The sequence below is a fragment of the Gordionus sp. m RMFG-2023 genome, chromosome 2, assembly GCF_954871325.1.
Source record: "Gordionus sp. m RMFG-2023 chromosome 2, tfGorSpeb1-WG-v2, whole genome shotgun sequence".
NCBI classification, from domain to species: Eukaryota; Metazoa; Nematomorpha; class Gordioida; order Chordodea; family Parachordodidae; genus Gordionus; species Gordionus sp. m RMFG-2023.
The window spans coordinates 52,851,177-52,878,352 of NC_088776.1; the positions used below are offsets into that span (position 1 = coordinate 52,851,177).

At 28.0% G+C, this 27,176-nt stretch overlaps 1 protein-coding gene across 2 annotated transcripts in view; it reads right to left on the reverse strand.

Moving 5' to 3' along the window:
* Nucleotides 1-538: 538 nt before the first annotated feature.
* LOC135923932 (phosphatidylinositol-3-phosphatase SAC1-like) overlaps nucleotides 539-27,176 on the reverse strand; it is a 33,524-nt gene continuing 6,886 nt past the window's right edge. Inside the window, exons 3-18 of one of the 2 annotated variants that reach the window (XM_065458955.1) lie at nucleotides 26,958-27,035; nucleotides 26,557-26,639; nucleotides 24,586-24,741; nucleotides 21,187-21,246; nucleotides 19,233-19,372; nucleotides 18,832-18,979; nucleotides 18,172-18,258; nucleotides 17,846-17,914; nucleotides 16,766-16,845; nucleotides 5,398-5,496; nucleotides 4,495-4,633; nucleotides 4,099-4,168; nucleotides 2,625-2,697; nucleotides 2,135-2,228; nucleotides 1,583-1,748; nucleotides 539-1,055 (exon numbers count right to left, since the gene is read on the reverse strand). In XM_065458955.1, the coding sequence (XP_065315027.1) occupies nucleotides 919-1,055; nucleotides 1,583-1,748; nucleotides 2,135-2,228; nucleotides 2,625-2,697; nucleotides 4,099-4,168; nucleotides 4,495-4,633; nucleotides 5,398-5,496; nucleotides 16,766-16,845; nucleotides 17,846-17,914; nucleotides 18,172-18,258; nucleotides 18,832-18,979; nucleotides 19,233-19,372; nucleotides 21,187-21,246; nucleotides 24,586-24,741; nucleotides 26,557-26,639; nucleotides 26,958-27,035 (1,679 nt within the window). In that variant the 3' untranslated portion in view covers nucleotides 539-918. Of the gene's footprint in view, nucleotides 1,056-1,582; nucleotides 1,749-2,134; nucleotides 2,229-2,624; nucleotides 2,698-4,098; nucleotides 4,169-4,494; nucleotides 4,634-5,397; nucleotides 5,497-16,765; nucleotides 16,846-17,845; nucleotides 17,915-18,171; nucleotides 18,259-18,831; nucleotides 18,980-19,232; nucleotides 19,373-21,186; nucleotides 21,247-24,585; nucleotides 24,742-26,511; nucleotides 26,640-26,957; nucleotides 27,036-27,176 lie in introns of both variants that reach the window. The other variant, XM_065458954.1, reaches the window with a different exon arrangement.

The window sequence follows — 27,176 nt, forward strand, 5'->3', positions numbered from 1 at the left end:
GAAAAAAATATTATTTAATTTTAATGAAAAAATAATAATATCCTTGAAGCATTTTTTTTTAAAAAAAATTATATTTAAATCTCATAAATATTTTGTCAAGTGATATATTAAAAAAAAATATGAATACGAATGGTATTTTGAATCGGAGCCAAAGGCGATTTGTTTGGTTATTTAACATTACTCATTTTACATCAGTAAATACTTCTATAAGATGACCGCTCAAGGAATTCATTTTATTGATATATGGTTATATGAAAAGTTTCTTTTGCTGACATAGAATGTCGTAAAATCATTTTTATTAAACTCTGATATATTAATGTTATTCGTTATTCCTAAAACAATAATTATTTATAAAATTAATCACATGCTTATTTTTAATAATATAGATTAGACTTTATTTAATATACAATTATTGACAATATTTTTGGTTAAATTGTAAAAATTCATAAATATAAAATTTTAAATAATAAATTCTTATATAAATAATATTCACATTCACTTTCAAACTAACTACAAAAAAAAATATACCCTGTAAAAGAGGGTAACATTTCTGGGAAAAAAATGAAAATTTTTTTAAAAATTTACCTTATTCCATAATTTATATGAAAAAATCTATCAAAATTGTGATAAAAAAAACTTTATATGTTATAAAACATTTTGATTTGAATTAGGTAAATTTTACTATAATTTTTTACAGAAAAATTAATCATTAAAGAAAAGAAGAATAGAAAGTTTTATTAAAAAATGGTACAATCAGGGGGAATAAATCTTGAATAAGTAAGTATAGTAATAAATAAAAAATATGTTGTTAATAACGTTAATAAGTAGCACTCGGTTTACGTACAATTGTTAAAAAAAAATTTAGTTTTTAAAATTCAGTGTCACATTTGCAATAATTCCACGCATTAAGTTCTTCATTCATTCATTCTTGACTTTAGGTATATTTAATCTTGGTCTGTCCACGTATATAAGCCCATTGGAATAAATGAAGAATAAGGATAGCATACAGATCATGATCCAAAAGGAGTAATATATCATTTGGTCGGCGTAATTTGCTAACATAATTTTTTTTTTATAAAAAATGAATTTATGGCGAAATTTATAAATGAAAAAAAAACCTATTTGCCTCTGACTAACCATTATTATCAATCTCTTAGATTTGGGCAAGGAAGAATTAACTCGGTGGAAAATGATTTATATTAATTTGGGAACAGTATAGGAGAAAAAAGGGAAGGCTTTAGGGAGCATTGTATTGATCCATTTTTAGCCGGAGAACCTAGTTTTTATGCGAAAATAATTATCTCAGCATCGAGATTTTTTTTTAGAATATAGCGCAAATTAACTTGTTCCGCAATGCCTAGCGAATTTAATTAGGGCCTATTTTTACCCATTATCCAACTATTAGGGAGATCAAGTTCAAGTTAAAAAAAATAACATAATTCCATTTTGGGAAACATGTTCCTCCCCTCTTCCATGTGACTAAAATTCATTAAAATTTTCTAAATTTGCTCAGGGTGAAAAAGAGTACTCTAATTTAAAGTTAAATCGGTACAATAAATATTATAATAATCTTTTAGCGAACCGGAAGGTAAAAGGAATGTGAAAATAACCATGGTGAAGGATACGATGAATATGACGGGCAGACCGAGGTATTTCCAATCTTTATCGGTTGTTTTGAATGGGCTTATGTAAGGGAACTCGTTAGAATTATCTACCACGAAATTTCCCAGCAACAAGTGAGTGGCGTCCTGTGTTTTTTTTAAAGTTTTGTTAAAATTTTGCCATAAAAATATAATCTATATGTCTTGATGAGTAATATTTATAATACCTCTAAATATAAATAAGATTCTTTTTAAAGGAAAAACTAGGGTGATTTGTTGATTAACAAAGAATTACACAAATTGATTGGTGTCAATGCTAAAAGATACCAAAAAAAATTGTTTTGCCTTAAAAAATATCATAGGATATAAAAGATAAAATTTTGACCTATTGTCTGATTGTGCATTTATCTTAAAAAGCATTTTAATTATTACCCTTTAATTAGATCCCCTAGTTTGATATGATGAGTTTTAAATTAAACGTGATCTTGTATATAACAATATCTCTTTAAAAAGAATAAAACAATATATTTAACTTGAGAAAATCCGTCAACGAAATTATTTTTGTAATAGCGTATGGCTGAATTAAGACCATCTCGTGCCAACCCTAACTTAGTTCTTTCACCCGTTCTTGTTTATTTGAAATAAAAAAATCATTATAATATATGCGATTTTTTAACTTAAAAATGTTTAGTAATTATCCATTTTTTTAAAAAAATGGCTAAATGAAGGAACACATGATAACTATTACAATTTTCATAAGGCATAATGTGGTAAGAGAATTAAACTTTAAAGATAGCTAGTCTCTCAGTTTAACCCAAGGTTGTGAACCCAATTAGGGTTCAGAAATTCGAAACTCGATTTAGCAGAAATTTCGAAAGGAACTTAATCGAAACCAATATTCTGAAAGAGGTTCGAGCCCTGGGTTCATATTTTGATGTGTCGCCCATATATTGATATCTGGTCTCAAAATTTCTAAATCTCTCGCAACCCTGGCTTAACCGTGGCTAAAAAAAAATTTTTTACCTAGTGAAATCCGTTTTTAAAGCCCCGGAGCCAGCATATTGCCATGAGCAGATATTGGCGTTTTCGGTCCATTCTTAAATAAGATAATAAATAAATATTCTTTTTAAGATCAGTGTCTTTATATGTATTTTTCATAAGCTAGTGCTAAATCCCGAATGGTCTGAATATAGTAGTACCAAAATGTTAAAAAAATAGTGGTAATATAGTTTAATTTGGAAGAAATCTCTTTTAATAACGTTTTTATACAATACACATCATGTAGCTATTCATAGTTTTAAAAAATAGTAAACTTCTATAGTTATGCATTTCCTGACAAATAAAACCGGAAGTTAAAACCCCGAAGATTATTAAGTCAGGCTCTGTTGGATGATTATCCAGATAGGATCAATGTTTTAATCTGGGCTCTTAATGTCTAATTATACGACGGGGAAATGTGAATCAAATTTGGCAGACGCATAACTCTAATAAATATTTTGATCAGAGATCTGAAGGCCCGGCCCTAAGCCCAACCCGGGTACATGGGCCAGGCCGTATTTTCATTTTTTTAAATATAGCTATAAAAATTAAAAATAAATTCAATATATTTTAAAAATATCTGGGCTGGGCCGTGCAAATAATACCTCTGCAGGTCTCTGATTGTGAAAAATAATTAAATTGAATGGTTATCATTACAAATTACCCCAAATACAATCATGAATAACCTATAAAAATATTTTAAGAATCCACATGTTGTTTTTCTCTTTTTATTATTATTATATAATTGCATATCATGCTTCAGACATTTTTTTTCTTCTTTCATAGAAAATAAATTTTTTTTAAAAAAATATTCAAATTATGTGGATTTATTTATTAGGAGAATAATAGGCACACGTTTTTGTGTATTTTTTTAAAATTTATACAATATAAATTGTTGAAATTCAGTATAGGCACTCTATACATTCTGGAATAAGATTCTGCCATTTCTGAGCGCCCTACTTGGGTAAGCTAACACAGCCATATAGCAATATACAAAAAAATATCTAAAATTTGGTAACTGATAATTAATAATGGTTAAGAAGTTAGGATATCATGGTTCAAATAGGTTCAGACCTTTTTAGAAGGTCGACTCAAGTTCGGGCAGCAAAATTTTAACGGTTCAAGTTCGATTCTCAAATAATAACAGTTAATACGGGTTTAACGGTTAAGATTGGATCGACATATATTCGAAAATTATAATCAAAATATGATCGTCAATGTTAAAAAAAAGGCGAATTTCAAACCAGTCAGGATTTCGCTCTAACTTTTTCCTTTCGACTTGATTGGCGTGTCAGCTGCGATTTTCTTTATCAATTTTATACGACATAAATTAAACTCCAAAGTAAAAAAAAACTTATCAATGTTTAATTATCCCCCTTCCCCATTAATAATGTCATAAATTTGAAATTATGAAGTAGGGAAGAAAAAGAAAAATCACGATATTATTTAATTATTAAACCATTTTGAAACAAAGTATTGAGATCTGTGTGCTGAGTTATATCGCTATTTTCTCCAATGATTCCCAAAAGCTTTCGTCGAAAAATACAAAATAAATTAAAAAAATTCATTTATTAGATTATAGTAGCCATTTAAAATATTTTGGCCTTACAAATTACCCTCGAGCCTCTATCTCTTATCAAATGGAGTTATATGAATGAACCGAGTGAAACTTGGAAGGGTAACGGTTGCCTAAAACACTCATTAATCTTATTGACAATTTCTTTAAAGTAAAAAAAAAATATGCAAAATAATAATTTAATGAAAACCTGTAAAAAATTTTAAAAATATAAGAACACACTCAAAACAGCTAGCAATGAACACTTAGAATAGTTTTCTGAGTGTAATATACTATTACTTTCAATTGTTTATCCAAAACTCTTCTACCCAAAAGGCTTTGAACAACATTTGTTCTATCTAAGCAATCAGCGCAATTCGTCCTGAATACACCATTTTGTAGTTTTAGAATATTTTTGGAAGGAATGTGAGCGAAATATCTGAATTTTATGGATTAAAATAATAATTTTATGTAAATTCATATCGAATTATTTTAAAAATCGACAAAAATATGGTTACTGTAAACAGAAACATGAAGAAAAAAATAGAAACAAGAAAAGAAAAAAGTTAAAAAAGCGGAGAGGAAGGGTTGCTGTAAAAATTTGTATAAGATGAGTGTTCTTAATTAATTACAGAGTTCATTTAGGATGATGTATGTAGTAAATCTGGTTTGGAATAGATAATATTAGAATTTGGGAGAGCTATTAGTTTTTTTTAGAATTGTGGAATATATGGTTCCCCTTGCAGAATTTATTTTATATAAAGAATTTTAAACCAAAGTCTTTCTTTTTATTTCATATAAATTTATATAAAAACTTTTATAATTATAATAATAATTCTTTTTCTTCTTTTTTACAATTTTTCATTAAACCCATAATAACAAAAGAACTTTAATATCAATACAAGTACTCGCTAACATAAATCACCATAAAACATCTCTCGCGAAAACTAACATATATTATATATATTTATTTAACACTCATATAATCCATGATTAAAACAATATATTTAATTTATTTCTTCGGGGTAAAACCAAAGCATTTTAAAATTTAATCAACATAATTAATCGAGAGGCATTTAAATGGGAAAGATTAAACATTCGTCAAAAAAACTTATAAGGGGAAAAAATAACGAATAAAATATACATTATCTGAGGGAGGGGTAGATTGATAATAAATGAAAGAAAAGAAATATAAAAAATAACCCAATAGCATCTTGTTCCTCGTCGATGGACTCCATTAACTTATCCAGCCTATGGTACTGCATGTGCGCACATTCTCGGTGAAAATCGAATTGAAAATACCTAGAATTATTTTTAAGGTTATTAATATAATTTTGTTGACAACATAGGATCCTGTAAACATAAAATTGGGTTCCTTTTATAAGGAAAATATTTAAAAAAACGCAATAGTAAATATAGGTTTTGGGGCAATCATAAAAAAAATCATTTTTCCAAAATTGATTTGTTTGGGGGAAAAACCCAACCCCTCTCCCATACTTCTCGGGAATCTAATTATACCCTCGAATTCAGAAAGATCTTAGGAATCTAACCATATAGTTTTTAATTAATGAAACCCTTAGTAAAGAATCCAAAAGTATAAAAAATTCGCGATTAAAAGAAAACACGGAAAGCCATATATAGTGTTGTGTTGTTAATTGGTTGGTTGTGTAGAGCCCAGACCCGGGGTTCCGACCCGGCGCAAAAACCCATTATTTTTAAAAAAATAATAAAGAATTTTATTTAAAGAATATTATTATTTTATAAAAACTAAATCTATATTATATATATCAATTTTGTGTAAATTTGTGAAATCATTATTTAGGCTCTGCATACATAGGAGAACACAAATCATGTTAAAATTTTGTTCTACCATTAGCGGAAATGTGCTATAAATGGCCATGTTGAGCTGGCCACCACCCTTTAACTTTTTATCTATTGGACCGATTTCTCTCAAAATTGGTCAAAATGTGTATATGTTAATAATACTAATTAAATTAGTGTATAATTAATTTTTATATACCTAAAAATTGAAGAAATATATAAGATTGGTCTTTTGCAAGTATTTCATATTTATAATATAATTCTTAAATAATATGTTATAGCCAGTAAATACATTTCAGCGAAACTTTTATCGCGGAACACTTTTTCGCGAATGGATTTTATGGCGAAACTTTTATCGCGAATCCATAATAGCAAATACTATTCCGCGAATACAATATAGCGAAACATATATAGCGAAACCTTTAAAGCGAATACATTACCGCGAATACAATATCGCGTAACAACTATCGAGAAGATATTATAGCGATAATTGCTAATAATGACTAATTTATTTCGAAACATTTTTTTATAATTATATTAATTGAATAATATTTTTTAAAAAAATAGGATTGTGACGATTTTGCACTCAATTTTGAATTATCTCATATGATATTTATGCTTATGGGCCATTCAATGTCAAATCGATCAAAAAAGGCCCATTTTCGACCGACCCCTTTTAAAATTGTTAAAAATTTCTGGAATTATTTAGAAGGGGAAATAAAAGAGAAAGCCGTTTATTTTAGCTCGCTAGCACACCTGGTTCTTGAGATATAGGGGCTTATAGGTACAAAAAAGAGCCAATTTGGAATCTGTAAAATTTTTAAAATGCTTATATCTCAAGAACTATTTATAGTAAAATATAATATAATATATCATATTGTAGGTAAATAAAATCTCTAAAGGACTATCAAAATAAAATAAAAATTGAAGCCAATTTGAGTCTTAAACTTCCGGTTTACCTATAATGCTTTACCTGTATTTTTAAGCAAAAAAGGGAGTTTGTTTTCGAAATTTTTTTATTGCTTTTTATTTAGACACCTTTTATAAATATATGTATGATGTCAAAACCTTGGCGACGCTGACTCTTCTAAAATATACATTTTTATCAAAAATCGTAAATAAAAAAAATAGATGGCGCTAATGTTTAAAAAAATATTATTTCTAAAAATGAAAATATTTATAAATTTATAAGAAATGCGATAAAATTTTCCAGTTCTGCTCCCCCCCCCACCATCCTTAAATTTTTTTACATATTTTAGATCTCTGCTTTACTACTATAACAGCGAATGACTTTTTGGAACGATATTGTATAACAGCTGCATTAAAAAAGAATTTATATTAGACATATTATCGATTATATTTTACGATAATAATATTTTAAAAAATTAAAAGTTTAAAACAATCTCTCTTTCTGTTTAATATAATTTTTTTTCCGATCAGATTAATTTTAAACAAGCCATATTCTAGGTTCAAATTAAATAAAATTTTATTCTATATAAAAGATGGATATACCAAATATTAAAATATCAAGATGTTGTAACCCATTTAATTTACAAAAACATGCATATTATCGCAAAAATCTAAGAAAGATTCAACCTTGGATGACCAAAAAAAATTTACCAATCAATTTAAATATGCTAATATGCTCTTCATGCCGACAAAAATTAGCAAAGCTTCCTTATAATGACAATGATATTGATTCTCCTCCTCATATAGTTAATCAAGAGGCAATTGAAAACATTAATATATCCCTACAATCAATTGGGGAATCTCCCATTAAAATAAAACGCTTACGTGAAAAGAAATATCCAAAGAAAAAAATATCTAGCGTGAAAAAAGTTTTAGCGACTAAAATTATACCATTATCTTCATCAAATGATGAAAAATTCGATGAAATTCTCGATACCTTAAAAATCAATTTCCCACAGCTTTCGATAACAAACAAATATAGATTATTAACATTATTACCATCAAATTGGACAGTAAGAAGAATTATAGAAGAATTCAATATTTCATATCATATGGCGATAAAATCTAAAAATTTAATAAAAGAAAAGGGGTTTTTTTCAACACCTAATCCTAAACCCGGCAAAACAATAGATGCCGCCACCGTTGATATTGTCAAATCTTTTTATAACAATGATCAATATAGTAGATCGATGCCTGGGAAAAGGGATTTTGTAACCATAATAAAGAACAGTGAAAAGATTCAAGTCCAAAAAAGATTAATTTTAATTAATTTACGAGAGCTATATCTTAAATTTAAAGATATTCATTCAAATATTAAAATTGGATTCTCTAAATTTTGTGATCTTCGTCCCGAGAATTGTGTATTTGTTGGCAGTAGTGGTACCCATTCAATATGTGTTTGCTCCATTCATCAAAACACAAAATTAATGCTGTTGAGTTTGCCCAAAATTACTTTAAAAGAAGATTTAATTAAGATTACATATAAGGATATATTACCAAAAATAATTTGTAATCCAGCATTACCAAAATGTTTTTTTGGTGATTGTGCTCAATGCCCTGGATCTTCTTATTTAAAGGCCATGATAAGTGAAATATTATATTCAATTGATATCGAATATATTACCTACAAGCAATGGGTAACAACAGATCGTACAGATCTTTTAACTATCACTTCATCAACCTTTAATTTTTTAGAAACGCTTTTCGAAAAGCTAAATATTTTACTATTACACTCATTCATAACAAAGCAGCAAACAATATTCATGAATTCTCTTAAAATTAATTTAAAGGAAGGAGAATATATCGTGCAGGCAGATTTTGCTGAAAATTATGCCTTTGTGGTTCAAGATGAAGTACAGGGGTTTCACTGGAATAAATCTCAAGTTACCATTCATCCTTTTGTCATTTATTACAAGTCACTTAATAATTTAAATCATTTAAGTTTCGTAATAATATCTGAATCTCTCGTTCATAATACAATTGCGGTTCATATATTCCAAAAATATTTAGTTCAATACTTAACAAAGAAATTTCAATGCCTGCCAAAAAAATTCTTCTATTTTTCAGATGGAGCAGCAGCTCAATATAAAAATCGGAAAAATTTAATCAATCTTTGCCACCATGAATATGATTTCGAGATAAAAGCTGAGTGGCATTTCTGGGCTACATCTCATGGCAAATCAGCTTGTGACGGGGTCGGAGGTACCGTCAAGCGTTTAGTGGCTAGAGCAAGTTTACAAAGACCTACTTCAGAACAAATAACTTCTCCTAAAGAGTTTTTTGCCTATTTTAAGGAAAATATAAAAGGTATATGATTTATAATTTATTAATATATATATTATAATTTTTTTATTAAGGAATAGAGTTCTCCTATATTATGGAAGATGAATATGAGAAAGAACAAATAATTTTAAAAGAGAGATTCGACAAAGCCCGTACTATACCAGGGACGCAAAAATTTCATGCTTTTTATCCAATTTCTCAGGATAAAATTGAAACAAAATTTTATTCTAATTCAACAGAATCGCAAATATTAAATATAACATTTCACAAATTTTAAATTATGGAATGAATATGATTGTCTATCTCTATTTCTATATTTCTATATTATTAATATGAATGAATAATAAAAAAATTATACAAAAGATTTTATTATTGGAAATATATTACATTATTAAGTGTCTAATGGGCATTTACCCACACTGCCCCTCAATTTATTTAGTATATTTAATAGAAATTTAAAATATTTTTAGTATAAAAAGTGAAAATATCCGTTTATTGATAAGTTTGCAGCAAAATTTTAACCAAAATCCGTAATTTCATAAAGCGCCATCTATTATTTTTTTAAATTTTTGGAGTCGATAGCGTCGCCAAAGTTTTGACATCGTATATATATTTATAAAAGGTGTCTAAATAAAAAGCAATAAAAAAATTTCGAAAACAAACTCCCTTTTTTGCTTAAAAATACAGGTAAAGCATTATAGATAAACCGGAAGTTAAAGATTCAAATTGGCGCCAATTTTTATTATTTTTTGATAGCCTTTTAGAGATTATTTTTACCTACAATATGATATATTATATATCTTTTTACTATAAATAGTTCTTGAGATATAAGCTTTTTAAAAATTTTACAGATTCCAAAGTGGCTCTTTTTTGTACCTATGAGCCCCTATATCTCGAGAACCATGTGTGCTAGAGAGCTAAAATAAACGGCTTTCTCATTTATTTACCCTTCTAAATAATTCCAGAAATTTTTAACAATTTTAAAAGGGGTCGGTCGAATCGTGATCGATTTGACGTGGAATGGCCCTTATATAGAACTCTTATGCTGAAAGATAGGCCTTCCCCCTTATCCAAAAAAAAGTGTAAGATATGTAAGAGTAAATAAATAAACACTTAACTCATTTTGCCCCGGTTTCACATGTATTTTAATTTCATTTTATTTGAAAATAATGAGTAAAATTGCTTACAAATTGAGTAGAAGCGTTTAGCGGTGTTTTCATAAAAACACTGTTATTTAAATGAACCGGTATAATTTTTTAAAAATGGTGAAAACTATTTTACGTTTTTTAATTTTTTTATATTGTTTAGTTATACTTGTGAAATAAGCAAAAATATAAAACTAAAATAACTTATTATCAAATGATTTATTTCCATAATAATTTTTTGGAAAAAAACAGATGGAAGGGGGAATGAAAATATAGTTTTTATTTTTTAATAAGGATAAATATTTATAAATAAAAAAACGGATGTAAAATAAAGTTATTTATAGTATAAATATTATAAATATATTATTATTTTTTGAATTCCATCTGGGAAAAAATTTTTTAAAGCTTAACATTTTATTTTTTAGTGATTTTTAAAAAATATCAAAAAGTAAATCAATTTTTAACTAAAAAATAAAGAATATACATTATTATATTCTAATTTTAGATAGATTTTTTTTTCATTTTCATATTTTATAAAATAAATTTAAAATTTTTATATTTAATATGTTTTCTGAGGATCATTTTCATTGGTCAGATAATGATGACCAATCTATGCCATCTTCTACAATTAATGAATCCTCATTTTTGTCTCAATCAACTATAGGACAAGAATTGGTAGATTCTTTTTCTGAAGAAGCCTCATAGTCATCATCCATAGCAATAGACATTAAGAATTCATTTACGATGACTCCTAATAAGACACGCAAAAAATGTAATTTATGCCCAAGTGTATACAAATTTTCAACTTCCCAAAGTAACAATAATTTTAAATTTTTGTTTTAAATATTTCTTGAGCCGGCCTGAACCAACGGCTTAAACCTATCCTGAGCCGGCTTGAGAAAGAAAAAATTTAGCTTTTTAACATAATTAGTGATCAGGCTAGTTCTGAGCACGGTTTAGACCGAAAAATATTATTTATTAAAAACTTCCTGTACTAATTTATGAATTATATTTTATATATTTAGCGAATTTGAAAAAACATCTCAAATCGGTGCATCCTAACATATTTAAAGAGATGCCACACTCACAGGGTTCCATTTATGACTCGATGCCGGGCATGAGAAAGCTTTTATCGCATGAAAATTTGATGATAAATAAACTCATCTTAATTTTCTTAATAAAAACTAATAGTTCCTTTAACATAATAGATAACCCAGCTTTTAAGAGGATATTCTATTATACAAATAAGAATATCAAGCTGTGGTGTAGGCAAACAATAAAAAAAACCTAGGTAATGTCTATAATTTTGCAAAAAATAATTTAATTGATAAATTAAAAAATAAAAGTAATATGATATCCTTAAGTACAGATTTATGGACTGCTAATAATAGCACGTCCTACTGTGCTATTACTTTCTATTATATTGATAACAATTGGGATATTGTAAATAGGATTTTAGATATTATTTTGTTTCCTCACCCACACACTGGAGATAATATCTGCAAAATTGTTTTAGGAAAGCAATCAGCATTTCCTCTCCACCAATCTAATATATTTGTGATTTCGGGCGCGAGTGGTTCATTGAGGTATGTCGTTAATTGATTATTATCATTAGTGCAATTTGATGCTCCTTTTCTCAATATGGATAAATTTAAAATATCAAAGATTATGGATTTATAATATAACATTTAACAAATATACCTTTTTTTCAATCCCTGCAATATTGAAAGTTTTAGAATTCGAGATATTGTTATTAATATCAAAATTATACGCATCTGGCTCTGACGTATATTTTGCAAAGTTTATTTTAAATATATCTAAATATTTATCTGCAACGTCATCCTTTAGATTTGTAATCAGGGTATTTTTGATCCTAGGATCAAGTAACGACGCTGCGTAATTATATGGAGTGAATATATTATGACTATATTCTTCAGCTTTCTTTAACATAATAGTGGCTGTTTCTTTTATTGACAAATTTGAATATGCCACGGTATGATTTTTTAAATTCTCCAATATATCATTGAAGAATAAAGGGTCATCCCGATTGTGGGAGAATGATTGGATATTTCTACTGTTATTTGATAAAAGGGTAGAAGAAATTCTTCCAACTCTAGGAAGAACGAGTATTCATCAGGAGTTGGGGTAATATCCTCCCCTATTATACCTTGATCGCTCAGTTCATGAATTGAATCAATATTCTAGATAGATAAATATTAAGAAAAAGAATAAAATATACAATAATAATTATTACCTTATTAATGGCGGATATCATGAGGTACTTGCTGTTTTATCTGGTTTTAACAGCTAAAGGTATTAATGTAGCCCCACATATGGCTTTATAAGATTGCATAAATTTGAGTGAGCTATGTAATTTATTAACTATATTTTCTATTTTTCCTAAATTAATGATGTGGGCCATGCAGCAATGCCCATATAAAATTTTCGAGTAATGGGTTTGATAATACTCTTGCAGAGTTGTACTGCCTTGATCTCATTTGATCCGTTATCGTGTGTTATTGATATTATTTTATCACTTAATTTAAAATCTTCTAATGATGATAAAACAATTTTGCAGATATTATCTCCAGTGTGTGGATGAGGAAACAAAATAATATCTAAAATCCTATTTACAATATCCCAATTGTTATCAATATAATGGAAAGTAATAGCACAGTAGGACGTGCTATTATTAGCAGTCCATAAATCTGTACTTAAGGATATCATATTACTTTTATTAAATTATTTTTTGCAAAATTATAGACATCACCTAGGTTTTTTTTTATTGTTTGCCTACACCACAGCTTGATATTCTTATTTGTATAATAGAATATCCTCTTAAAAGCTGGGTTATCTATTATGTTAAAGGAACTATTAGTTTTTATTAAGAAAATTAAGATGAGTTTATTTATCATCAAATTTTCATGCGATAAAAGCTTTCTCATCCCCGGCATCGAGTCATAAATGGAACCCTGTGAGTGTGACATCTGTTTAAATAGGTTAGGATGCATTGATTTGAGATGTTTTTCTAATTTGCTAAGTATATAAAATAATTATTGTATATTTTATTCTTTTTCTTAATATTTATCTATCTAGAATATTGATTCAATTCATGAACTGAGCGATCAAGGTATAATAGGGGAGGATATTACCCCAACTTCTGATGAATACTCGTTCTTCCTAGAGTTGGAATAATTTTTTCTACCCTTTTATCAAATAACAGTAGAAATATCCACTCATTCTCCCACAATCGGGATGACCCTATTATTCTTCAATGATATATTGGAGAATTTAAAAAATCATACCGTGGCATATTCAAATTTGTCAATAAAAGAAGCAGCCACTATTATGTTAAAGAAAGCTGAAGAATATAGTCATAATATATTCACTCCATATAATTACGCAGCGTCGTTACTTGATCCAAGGATCAAAAATACCCTGATTACAAATCTAAAGGATGACGTTGCAGATAAATATTTAGATATATTTAAAATAAACTTTGCAAAATATACGTCAGAGCCAGATGCGTATAATTTTGATATTAATAACAATATCTCGAATTCTAAAACTATTTCAATATTGCAGGGATTGAAAAAAAGGTATATTTGTTAAATGTTCTATTATAAATCCATAATCTTTGATATTTTAAATTTATCCATATTTAGAAAAGGAGCATCAAATGGCACTAATGATAATAATCAATTAACGACATACCTCAATGAACCACTCGCGCCCGAAATCACAAATATATTAGATTGGTGGAGAGGAATTGCTGATCGTTTTCCTAAAACAATTTTGCAGATATTATCTCTAGTGTGTGGGTGAGGAAACAAAATAATATCTAAAATCCTATTTACAATATCCCAATTGTTATCAATATAATGGAAAGTAATAGTACAGTAGGTTGTGCTATTATTAGCAGTCCATAAATCTCTACTTAAGGATATCATATTACTTTTATTTTTTAATTTATCAATTAAATAATTTTTTGCAAAATTATAGACATTACTTGGGTTATTTTTTGTTTGCCTACACCAGAGCTTGATATTCTTATTTGTATAATAGAATATCCTCTTAAAGGCTGGGTTATATGTTAAAGGAACTATTAGTTTTTATTAAGAAAATTAAGATGAGTTTATTTATCATCAAATTTTCATGCGATAAAAGCTTTCTCATCCCCGGCATCGAGTCATAAATGGAACCCTGTGAGTGTGACATCTGTTTAAATATGTTAGGATGCACCGATTTGAGATGTTTTTTCTAATTCACTAAATATATAAAATATAATTCATAAATTAGTACAGGAATTTTTAAAAAATATCTGTCAAACCATGCTCAGAACTAGCCTGAGCACTAATTAGTTAAAAAGCTAAATTTTTTCTTTCTCAAGCCGGCTCAGGATAGGTTTAAGCCGTTGGTTCAGGCCGGTTCAAGAAATATTTAAAACAAAAATTTAAAATTATTGTTACTTTGGGAAGTTAAAAATTTGTATACACTTGGGCATAAATTACATTTTTTGCGTGTCTTATTAGGAGTCATCGTAAATGAATTCCTAATGTCTATTGCTATGGATGATGACGATGAGGCTTCTTCAGAAAAAGAATCTACCAATTCTTGTCCTATAGTTGATTGAGACAAAAATGAGGATTCATTAATTGGAGAAGATGGCATAGATTGGTCATCATTATCTGACCAATAGAAAATGATCCTCAGAAAACATATTAAATATAAAAATTTTAAATTTATTTTATAAAATAAAAATGAAAAAAAAATCTATTTAGAATTAGAATATAATAATGTATATTCTTTATTTTTTAGTTAAAAATTGATTTACTTTTTGATATTTTTTAAAAATCACTAAAAAATAAAATGTTAAGCTATAAAAAATTATTTTCCCAGATGGAATTCAAAAAATAATAATATATTTATAATATTTATACTATAAATAACTTTATTTTACATCCGTTTTTTTATTTATAAATATTTATCCTTATTAAAAAATAAAAACTATATTTTCATTCCCCCTTCCATCTGTTTTTTTCCAAAAAATTATTATGGAAATAAATCATTTGATAATAAGTTATTTTAGTTTTATATTTTTGCTTATTTCACAAGTATAACTAAACAATATAAAAAAATTAAAAAACGTAAAATAGTTTTCACCATTTTTAAAAAATTATGCCAGTTCATTTAAATAACAATGTTTTTATGAAAACACCGCTAAACGCTTCTACTCAATTTGTAAGCAATTTTACTCATTATTTTCAAATAAAATGAAATTAAAATACATGTGAAACCGGGGCAAAATGAGTTAAGTGTTATAAGGGGGAAGGCCTATCTTTCAGCATAAGAGTTCTATATAGGCATAAATATCATATGAGATAATTCAAAATTGAGTGCAAAATCGTCACAATCCTATTTTTTAAAAAATATTATTCAATTAATATAATTATAAAAAAATGTTTCGAAATAAATTAGTCATTATTAGCAATTATCGCTATAATATCTTCGCGATAGTTGTTTCGCGATATTGTATTCGCGGTAATGTATTCGCTTTAAAGGTTTCGCTATAAAAAATTCGCGATATTTGTTTCGCTATATTGTATTCGCGGAATAGTATTTGCTATTATGGATTCGCGATAAAAGTTTCGCCATAAAATCCATTCGCGAAAAAGTGTTCCGCGATAAAAGTTTCGCTGAAATGTATTTACTGGCTATAACATATTATTTAAGAATTATATTATAAATATGAAATACTTGCAAAAGACCAATCTTATATATTTCTTCAATTTTTAGGTATATAAAAATTAATTATACACTAATTTAATTAGTATTATTAACATATACACATTTTGACCAATTTTGAGAGAAATCGGTCCAATAGATAAAAAGTTAAAGGGTGGAGGCCAGTCTTCAAACATGGCCATTTATGGCACATTTCCCCTAATGGTAGAACAAAATTTTGACATGATTTGTGTTCTCCTATGTATGCAGAGCCTAAATAATGATTTCACAAATTTACACAAAATTGATATATATAATATAGATTTACTTTTTATAAAATAATAATATTCTTTAAATAAAATTCTTTATTATTTATTTTAAAAATAATGGGTTTTTGTACCGGGTCTGAACCTCGGGTCTGTGCTCAGGGTTCGTGCTCAGAGCAGGCATGACCACAAAATTGGGTCGTAAATTGCCTTTTCCAGTGTATTTTAATAAAAAGAGGGAGTTTAAAAAAATGTACACACGATAAAGATAAAAAATAATCCTAGGGCAAAAATGTAAATAAATATAAAAACAATATTTAAGTAAGTAAATATTAACAAAAATATTTTTTTTATAAAACTAACTTGATTAATTGTGAGGATCCGTCTTCGACCGCTTTGCGGAACGCTTTGGATAAATCTCCCTCCGATCCGGTGTCGTCTAGCTATAATTTATTGTTTTTCAAAATAGTATATTTTTTTTTAAAACTCTATGAAATTAGATTCGTGCTAACCTAATACTGAAAATATTTAGATAAAATATAAAGAATTTTACATTTAAGCCTAGGACTGAGGTATTTGTACACCAATCTGATGTGATTAGGGGTTTTCTCTAAAACTAAAAAAAAATTCTTAATATCATCATTTTAAAATTCGTTTAAATCATCTGTTACGTTTAACTAAAAAAGTATATTGAAGACCGGGAAGTAACAGAACAGGGACACATTATAAACACCTTGCTTTTTTTATATAAGAAGCTTTCAAAAATTTTAAATTTGAAATAAAAAAAATGATAAATATATTCAGCATATGAGAAAAGCCTTATTATTTTGCCTTTTTCAATAAGAAACTCTTAAAAATTTGTAATTTGGAAAAAAATATATCACTTATAACAAGTTGGTTCCAAATATATTAAGTGTATGAGAAAAGCCTCTTGCCTTTTCATTAATAAGCTCTTATAAATTTTATGATTTGAAAATAAAAATAATATTTTTATAAAATGTTTAGGTATTATGTACCTCATTTTCTAAATAAGCCTTTTTATAAAATGTTTAGGATTGGTGGACCTAATAATAGAAAATGCGACGATTCCTCAACGATAAAATAAAATGTAAGTTTTAAAATATGAAGAATGTGTCTAGTTGTTTTTCCTCCATTTTAGCTATTATTCTTAACCATTTTTGACTATTGCGAGCCTAACGTTATTAATTTTTTTAAAATGTAATGTTAGTTTTTGGAATTGACTCAAAGGACGTGAGGTTCTTCCTAACACTTTTCTAAAAATAAACGGATGACTGGATGGATTTTAAAATTCGAGATATTTAAATTATGATTAATTCACCAACGTAACAATTCCTTAAATATGGTAAATCGCTAGGAACAAATGTAACCGTTACATGGTATTTCGCCTCAGCACGACAAAAAAAGAAAAATAATAAAAATTACCAAATTTATAATGACTTGTTTGCCGTAATGACTGATTTGACGAGACATATGTTTGGTGAACCCGGATAACTATTGCATACAAAATTGAATAAGTATATAGTATTTATAATTATTATAAAGAATTTTTTGGTCACGTGTTATCAAAAGAATATGAAAATATTTTTTAAAAAGTCACTGTTACTAAGTATATAGTATTTATAATTATTATATAGAATTTTTTGGTCACGTGTTATCAAAAGAATATGAAAATATTTTTTAAAAAGTCACTGTTACTAAAAAAAACTTAAATGCCATAATTTATTCAATTATATCAATCAAAATGAAACCTGGTCATGGCTCTCACTAATAACGGTCTGCGGCTTGTACTTCAAATTAGGAGTTTGGCTCCAAAATACGGGAACAGATCCCCTGGTCTAAAAAAATAAATAGAAAAGAATATATGTATACATGAATTCGTTTTATATTACATTTTTTCTTTCTTTTCTTTCTTAGCTTATAAGACGGTTCGTTTGTTGTTTTGTAATAATTAATGTAATAATATTTTGATTTACGGATTAACCCTGCATTCACAGTTAGCGCTAATTTGCGGCACAAGTATATAAAATATACTGTATTTTTCTACTCTTAGCCGCGAATTTGCGGTAACTGTGAATGCAGGGTGATTAAGGCAAAAATCAAAAATATTCTTGAATTTTTTTATTGATATTATTTGGGCCCTATTTTATTTGTACCAAAAATGTAATCATGTCTTAGGAATAATAATCACGTGAAAATGTTTTATATAGACTATTGAGTTAGATTTCATTTATGGGAATAAGGGCATCAAACTTATTTGGTTAGTGGACGAGTCTCAAAATAATATCTTAACATTTCATATTTTTAGTTTAAGACAAGAGTTTTCAACTTCCATCCAACACAACCTCCATTATCATGCGCGTAACATGCATAACGATACTAATAATCACGTGATTTGTATTCATTCGAACCTGTATGTAAGAAGCTATATTTTCGATCAAATGCGAAACAGGGTCTTCATTTCCGTCGCTAATAGGTGGCAATTTGGCAGTCACGATTTGTTCAGTTTCGATAAAATTGGCTGGGTGCCCTTCCTCATCGAGACCTCTCGTATAAAACCTAGTTTAAATTATGTTTGCCAAAAAAAAATGAATGGTCAAATTCTTAAATATCGAAGGAATAAAGTGAGCCTTTTTTTAAAAGAGGTGTGTGGATTCAACTTCAAACGATACTGATGCCGAGGCCAAGTATTTACAACTGATATAATTTCCAAATTATTTAAGTATGGCCCGACCCAAAATACCAATATTCAATAGAAATGAATATTTCTTTCCCTTTAATTTTTTGTTGTTGTTGGTTAAAACAGAAATACCTGACTCCAGCTCGATGAGCGCTCCTCCTAGATATCAACCCGAAGGTAATGTTGCATTTAACGGAATGCACCGAAAAAGCGACAGTGGTCTCTGTTAACGAAACGAAGCCTCGTATTACGGGCAATTTGTATCTGTTTAACTAGGAGAGTGACGAGTATATAACAAACACATCTTATAAAATATTTGATTTAGAAAGGAACTTGACCCTGCTTTCACAGATTAACTGTGAATGCAGGGTAAGGATGTACGATTTTAAAAAAAATATTAGATCGGATTAGCCAGATATACCATTTTTAAAAAAAATTATCAATATCGGTCGATATTCCTAAATTGGCTGATCTAATATATCAAAATGATTTATATATTTTTATAAAAATGGTAGTTCCTAAGCGCGGTTGAAAAAGGTTTGCGTCAGGCTGGTAGCGACAGTAAAAATCCTCATTGCCAAAATGACATATTTTCAAATAAGAAAGCTAGGGCGCCCCGGCGACTCGCAGTGCATTCATCCGATACATTTTTAGGGCTACCACCTGACTCACAAAAGGAGGGAAGTATACAGTGGGAAAATATAAAAAATTGTGGGGTTAGTTGGAATGTTGAAGGGTAAGCGTATCGAGTTTAGTCACAATAAAGAAGAGATGGTTTGATGTGGTATGTTCAAAGGAAACGAAATGGTCTGGAACTAAGGCGAAGGAGCTTAATGAAGAGTATAAGCTGTAATACAATGGAACAGTGGTAAAAAGGAATGGAGTAGGTATTATCTTGAATGAAAAGGCTGAAAGACAAACTGTTCAAAGTCAAGAGTTACTTGGATCGTCTAATCTGGGCCAAGCACTCCGCTGAGGGAGGTCCGCTTTACATCATACGCAGCAGCGCTCCGCAGATTGGATGCCAGGAGATGGAAATTTTCATAATAGACCTGAAGGCTGTTGTGCAAAAGATTCCGAAGATGGATAAGTTGTTACTGGGGGCTGATATCATGGGCAGTTTGAACGAAATCATGATAGAGATGGCTACGGGGTCACTAAGGAAAAAGAAAAACTAATGTAACTAGCCCAGGCGTATGACATGGAAGTGATCAACACCTTTTTCTAAAAAAGGATGAAACACTTGATAACATATAAAGGTGGGCCACATTGATGTCAAGTTAATTATCACCTGACTAGGAAGAGTGATCTTTGGAGGATAAAGGATCGTAAAGTTCTACCGTAGGATGAAATCGCAAGACAGCAAAGACCCGTAGTGTTGAATTATTGATAGTTTGGCTAGGTGAATTGACATTGCTCGTGTTAAAAGGATAAAAATAAATGGAAAGGAAAAAAGACACAAATGATAAGAAAACAAAAATTTAGACCTGTATCCTGTCTGAAAATAAATTTAAATTCTTAGCCAGTTAAAAAAAAATTTTTATTCGTGAATGTTTTTATAAAAATTGATCACATCGCTGGCTGAATTCAATAAATTACCTGAGCCGAGTATAGAAAAACTAAAAACATATAGGGCAAAGTTGGACTAGAAAATAAAAAAATATATTATTTACTAGCGAGGCTAGACCAGAAAATAATAAAAAAGAGATCATTTCTGAGCATGGCTGGGTCTAAAATTTTGAGCGCTACCAATAGCTGACATTTAAATATTAAGTAAATGATTAATAATCTGAACCAGAAAATTAAAAATATATAATTATGTTGGCCCTAAAATTTCGAGAGCTGAGGCTCCTCGATATTTCAAATTTTAAGCAAAATTGGGTAAATAATTTTTTTGCGTGGAGCAATTATAGAATAGTGTTGATTTGTGATGGAATGCCCCCTATAAATGAGAATAATTAAATATTGAAAAATGAATGCTAATAAAAAAAAAATTGATAAAATTGATTATGTAATGACGAACAAAAAATAATAGGTGATATATCAAATCATCTAACAAAAATTTGTCATTTTATAAATATAATACCTGAGGTTTATTGGCGAAATCCAGCATCAGGTAAAGGTTCCACACGAATCTTAATTCCGACTATATGCAAATTTTAATATTAAATAATAAATCAGATTTTTCTTCATTTTTTTAAAAAAAAGGTATAAAATCAGAGAATATACTACCAGTTTTCAAATTAATTGGTCAGAACAGTTCATTAGTTTGCTAGGTCGACATTAATTTGTCAACTATGCTACTCGAACTATAATCTGTTTATCACCCAACTTAAATTCCTACTAATGTCTCTATTTCGACAAATTACTTCTGTGAGCATGGATGAGATAATGTTTTAACAATCCTCAACTATTATTTTACCCTAAATTTTTAATGTCTATTTTAAATTTATGTTATAAAGCAGAGACCCTGCAAGTCTAGACCAAAGCCTAGTATAAAAAAAATTATATATAAACCCGAACGGTTTAAAAATTATTAACCCGGAAAGGATTAAAAATTATAAAACTCGGATAGTATATTTAAAAATTGCAACATATCATGATATATCACATTCATTCACTTCTTATATTTTCATTTCATGACCATTTATACCTCTCGTTAGATTTTTAAATAAGTTTATAAAAGAAAAGTTATTATTTTTTAGTCAAATCACACAATTTTAATTTGTCCTAATAAACTCTACTATACTTGCTGAATAAAATAATTATTAATTTGAGGAACTAATTTACAGTACTTATTATTAATTAAAATTTACATAAACTATAAAAAAGAAATGGTTACTAGTTATTTAAACAATTATAATGTAATAAACAAATCTAGCTGCAGTTGGCGCGAATTCGTGGTGAGGTATATAAAAATATAGCTTATTTTGTATACTTCGCGCGAACTCGCGCATTTATAAATGAGGGGTGAGATTACAGATAATTTTTTTATAGGGATTATTAAATGTTATATAAATTATAATTTACAATATAAAACCCATATCATTTTAATTTGTCCTTATTTACTTTACTGTATACGAGGTAAATAAAATAGTTATTAATTTAGACTAATTATTAAAATTTTTATATTCGGCCAATCAACCATCATATATATAGTACACAATAAAATGCATTTTCAAGCAAAAATCTTTATTTCTTATTTTAGAATAAAGAAGAAAATTTTAAAACTTATTAGATATTAAATATTTTCATATCATATGAAAAACGAACCGTAAAATACCGAATTAGTATTTTTTAAAACTCCGGCCGTGAAATTTATTTTTAAAAAAAATCGGGTGGGTCGACGTATATAAAACCCGTGCCGGACCGAAAAATAAATTTTTTTAAATAATCCGCTGGCACATTATTAAACGTGTGTTCTAGGAAGTAATCATTTTAAAACAATATTTATAAAATTTCTAGGTCAACTTTTAGCCGTTTCTTCTGTATGCCAATTTTTGGTAGACAGGCAAAATATTCGAAAATAATTATGTTATAATTAAGGCACATAAATGGCTATCACATATCTTTATAATTACTAATTATACAACACACATTTGGAATAGTAATTCATCGTTTCAAATGAGTGTTCTAATGTAGAGAGGTTCCGATTAATTACTCATTCCAAACTTTTACTTTATGAGAAAAAAATCACTGATTTGCTCCAAACAAAAATTATCCAAATGATGACTACGTGTTTCATATCTTATTATTATTACTAAAATGTTTTTCCTTTAGATTCTCCTGAATGAAGAGATCATTTAGATATTACATTGCCAAATAAATACATATTAAAATATATATAAACGAGGCATTTGAATTTTAAAAATAAAGCAGACGATTTTTTAATTATTATTTTACATTTCAAATATTAAATTTTAAAAAATCATTAATTTTAAATTGAACGAGAAATATACGCTTTTAATTAAAATTTTTGATTAATTTTTTGTTATGACAAAGTAATTAAGACACAGTATAGTAAAACTTTGTCCCTTCTTGACAAAAACAAGATATCTCTTTATAATTTATTCGTATGTAACTAATTAGTCCCAATATAATTTCATCATCTAATGTATATTTCATCTGCTAATTATTTACAAATAAGATTTCCACTTATAATTTTTTATCTGATTTTAGAATATATTGTTGTTTTTTTTAAAAAAAGAGAAAATACATATGCTTATTTAAAACCTTGCCATTTACATTTATATAGAAAAAACGGTATCGGTTTAACCTGGTGATCATCATCAAAATTGATAAGAAATTATTTTTAAAAATTAAATAAATTTTAATCCGCAAGTTGGCACGTTAGCATTTTTTTTTACTGACATATTCAATCGCTAAAGATTTTATACCATCTTTTCACTCCCAATTTTAATATATTTCCAAAAAAAATTTATCGATTCGCAATATTATTCTTTTCCAGATTAGTTGAAATATCTGCATTGGGCACTATTTTTCAAGCTCGACCTGGTTCAATTTTTTATTTTTTAAATGTGTCCGGCCTGGCGATCGTCTTTTTTCACAAAATTGAATATTATATTTAAAAGGTTAAAACCCAGCCTGATCCAAGTTGTTTTAAAATATTAACCGACCAAGCTCGAAGACCGTTCGGGCCGAGCCGGACTTTGCAGATATCAAGTTGAAATATTTAATATTCTTGTAAGAATGAATCACCTACTTAATTTACCTATAAATAAAATATTTCGATTTAAATAATATTTTTTTCTTAAAATTTTAAAATGAATATCAAGTGGTAAATCTCAATTCCAGAAGAGGCCTTAGATAAAAATTCTCGATTTTGGGGATCGTGTAATAATTTTTTTTTATTAATTATCAAATTTTAAATAATGTTGATGATGGAGCCAGACCAAGTCCATTCTATATTTTATATATAAATCAGAGACCTGCAGGCCCGAATTAAGCTCGGCCCGGGTACACAAACCGGGCCATATTTTAATTTTTTTAAATATGCCCGGATCGGGCTTAAAAAATTTAAATGCCCGGGTCAGGCCTCATATTTTAAAACCAAATTTTTTTAAATAGCCATTAGTTATAAAAATTTTTAAAAAAATCCGGGCTGGGCCTAAATATATATAACCCATGCCGGGTCGAAAAAAAATCCGAGCCGAGCACATGGTACCTCTGCAGATCTTTAATATAAATATAAAGAACAAGGTTTAAAATAAATATTATATTTTTTTTTAAAGTTTATATAATAGTCAAAAATTGGTTTTTCATAAGGGAGTTTGAAAAAAATAATATATAATTTTTCTTCCCTAAAATAATATCTACTCTATTTTAATGGAAGGAATTTATATGCTTTCGCAAATGACCTTTTAAATATTTTTTTATTCACCTCACCCCCTCTTGGCGTTAAAATTTAGGTTAGGAAACTCCAATAAATTTAAAAAGTATTATATTGCTTTTTTAAGGCATATACCCTGTCAAAAAGGCATTTATTTTGAAAATCAGGCACGGATGAATGCTGATGCAAAAATTGGGCGTTATGAGAAAGGTCGTGGGAAGTGGAGTAGTAATAGTAGCCAAGAGCCAACACATGATTCAACATGGATACGTATATTTTGTTGTCTTGTACCTATATTTCGAAATCCAAATAGAAAAAAATATGCTATTATGGATCTTTTTTATATTGTAATGTTTTATAGTATTCACATCTATCTTTTTAAATGTATCTTATACTCTTTTAACGAACCTAAATAATAATTTTTTTTTCAAATGTCCAAATAAAAAGAAAACACTTTTACTTTTTCATCAATAATAACATTCTCTCAATAATTACAATATTAATTAATAACTATAATTTCATTTTCCCTTCTAAAAATGGTTCGTGTCGATTTTTTTTTTAAAAATAGAACAAATTAAGATTTTAGTCAAATAATGTTATAAATATGCCTCGACATTTGGCAAATAGAAGTCAAAGTCTTTCTGCCACCTATGAGCAAAATTTCCAGGCTTACATAATATGGCTAAAATGATTCGAATCGCTCTTTTTAACAACCCTACTCTAATCTCTATGGTTTGAATGAAGCCACGATGCCTTTGATCACTTAGGCACTTATAATATACTTAAGTTAAATCTAGTGCTGTTAAACGGCTCGATTTAAAATATTAACCCAAAAATATTTGGCAGAAAGGTTTAGGCATCTATTAATAAAATATTGAGGCTTGCGTAATATTTATTACGCTTTACCGTTACATCTAGAAGAAGGTAACGAATGATGTTTCTTTTCTTCAAAAAAGGTAACGCCGTTAGAAAATATTCGTGTGTTAGACGTTTAAAAAAAATGTAGCCGTTTAACAACACTAGTTAAATCGTAGCGCTTTTTAAAAGCAGAATTTGGTTTACACAACAAAGGATGGGAGCATCAAAATTCTTTTATATTTTTGCTAAAATAAATTTAGATGCGGTTCCCTTTCCTTCGAGTCTAACCCTAGCCCATATCTGTTTTGACCATTTTTTTTGCCGAAATGAACCGGAATTTGTTTAATTCACGTGCACATACCGCAGCCTTAAAAATCAAAGGAGAGACTTGGTGTTCAAGCTATAGTTCTTTTTTTAAGAACATGTTCGGTTTGGGTTAAAGGAAATGGGCTTGAAGAATATTTAAAATCAATTATTCCTTAAGATAAAATAAAAATCTAGTTTAATTCCAGAGCGTTTATACAGAATTTCTCATTTCTTATTTAATGGGCTTTTAATTGATCAAATCAGCTGATTTTAATTTCTTAATATAAATCAAAACGATTTCTACATCCTGGTACATGTTCAAAACTGTTTTTTTCTGTTAGCTATATAAAACTTTTATGAAACCATCCTTTATAAAAAATTTTAGTTTAAGGCCGCATTTATAGTAAACGCGTTTTATTCAAGCGTTGTTCAAGCGTTGCATTATTTAGCATCGTTATTACAAAATAAAGACAATAAATAGGTAAAAATTTATAAATATGGAGTGTTATGATGATAAGGCTATGATAAAATTTATTTTGTGTTGGGTTGATAAAAAATATGCGATACGATTATAAAAATAATAGCAATTAGATATTAAGAAAAAATTATATGATTTTGCTTAAATATTATGTAAAATAATTGTCTATATTTTAGGTTAAGCTTAAAATTAGTAAAATGGTATCAGCTGTAATAACGTTGCGTTAAAAGCAAAGCTTAAAGAAAACGCGTTTATTATAAATGCAAGGTAAGATTTAAATATAAATCGAATAGAAGCTAATGAAATGAAAAGTAAAAATAATAATAAGCCTTGAGTGTGTTAGGGGGGTAATGAATATCTTCGCCGGAAAAAAATAGATCAAATATCTTCTTTTTTTTAAAAAAAATGAAAATTTAAACTTTTTGTTCCGTTAAATGAAAATAGCTTTTGCAGTAGGGTATAACCTCGAAGGTATTCGCCTTCCACACCATGTGCCCGTTTAATTGGCCCATATATACGCGAGACGTTATGACTATAAGATAATTGCCTGATTTAGTAATATAATAAAAATAAATTTATAAAATATGATTAAAAATATTGGTGGAAAGAAAGCGAAAAAGAAAAAAACGAGGAAAGATTATCATCTAACAATAAATTGTATAATGTAACAACATAAGAAATTTTAATCTTCTCTAAAACTAAAAAAAAATATGATGTACAGCTATTATTTAACCTATATATTTTTTTTAAATAAATAATTTAGCATAAATCGATAAAACTTTAATTTATGAAAAAAATTGAGGGAACAAAAAAAAGGAATATACAATATAATCAAAATAAAATGAATCAAAAAGATGTGCCTGACCTGCTAATAATTGAATCGTTCCGAGAATTCCGAAGATTTTTAGGGATCTTTCGCAGGAAGGAGGAAGATGCTTCGTACCTGTAAAAAAAATTAATAATTTTTTTAAAGATTATTATTTTTCTAATTCATCGTTTTCTTATGAGATACTTTGCAATTATAACCTATTTTGTCTGCCAAAATACTCCTTTTATTTGGTAAATGTTCAAAAAAATACCCACA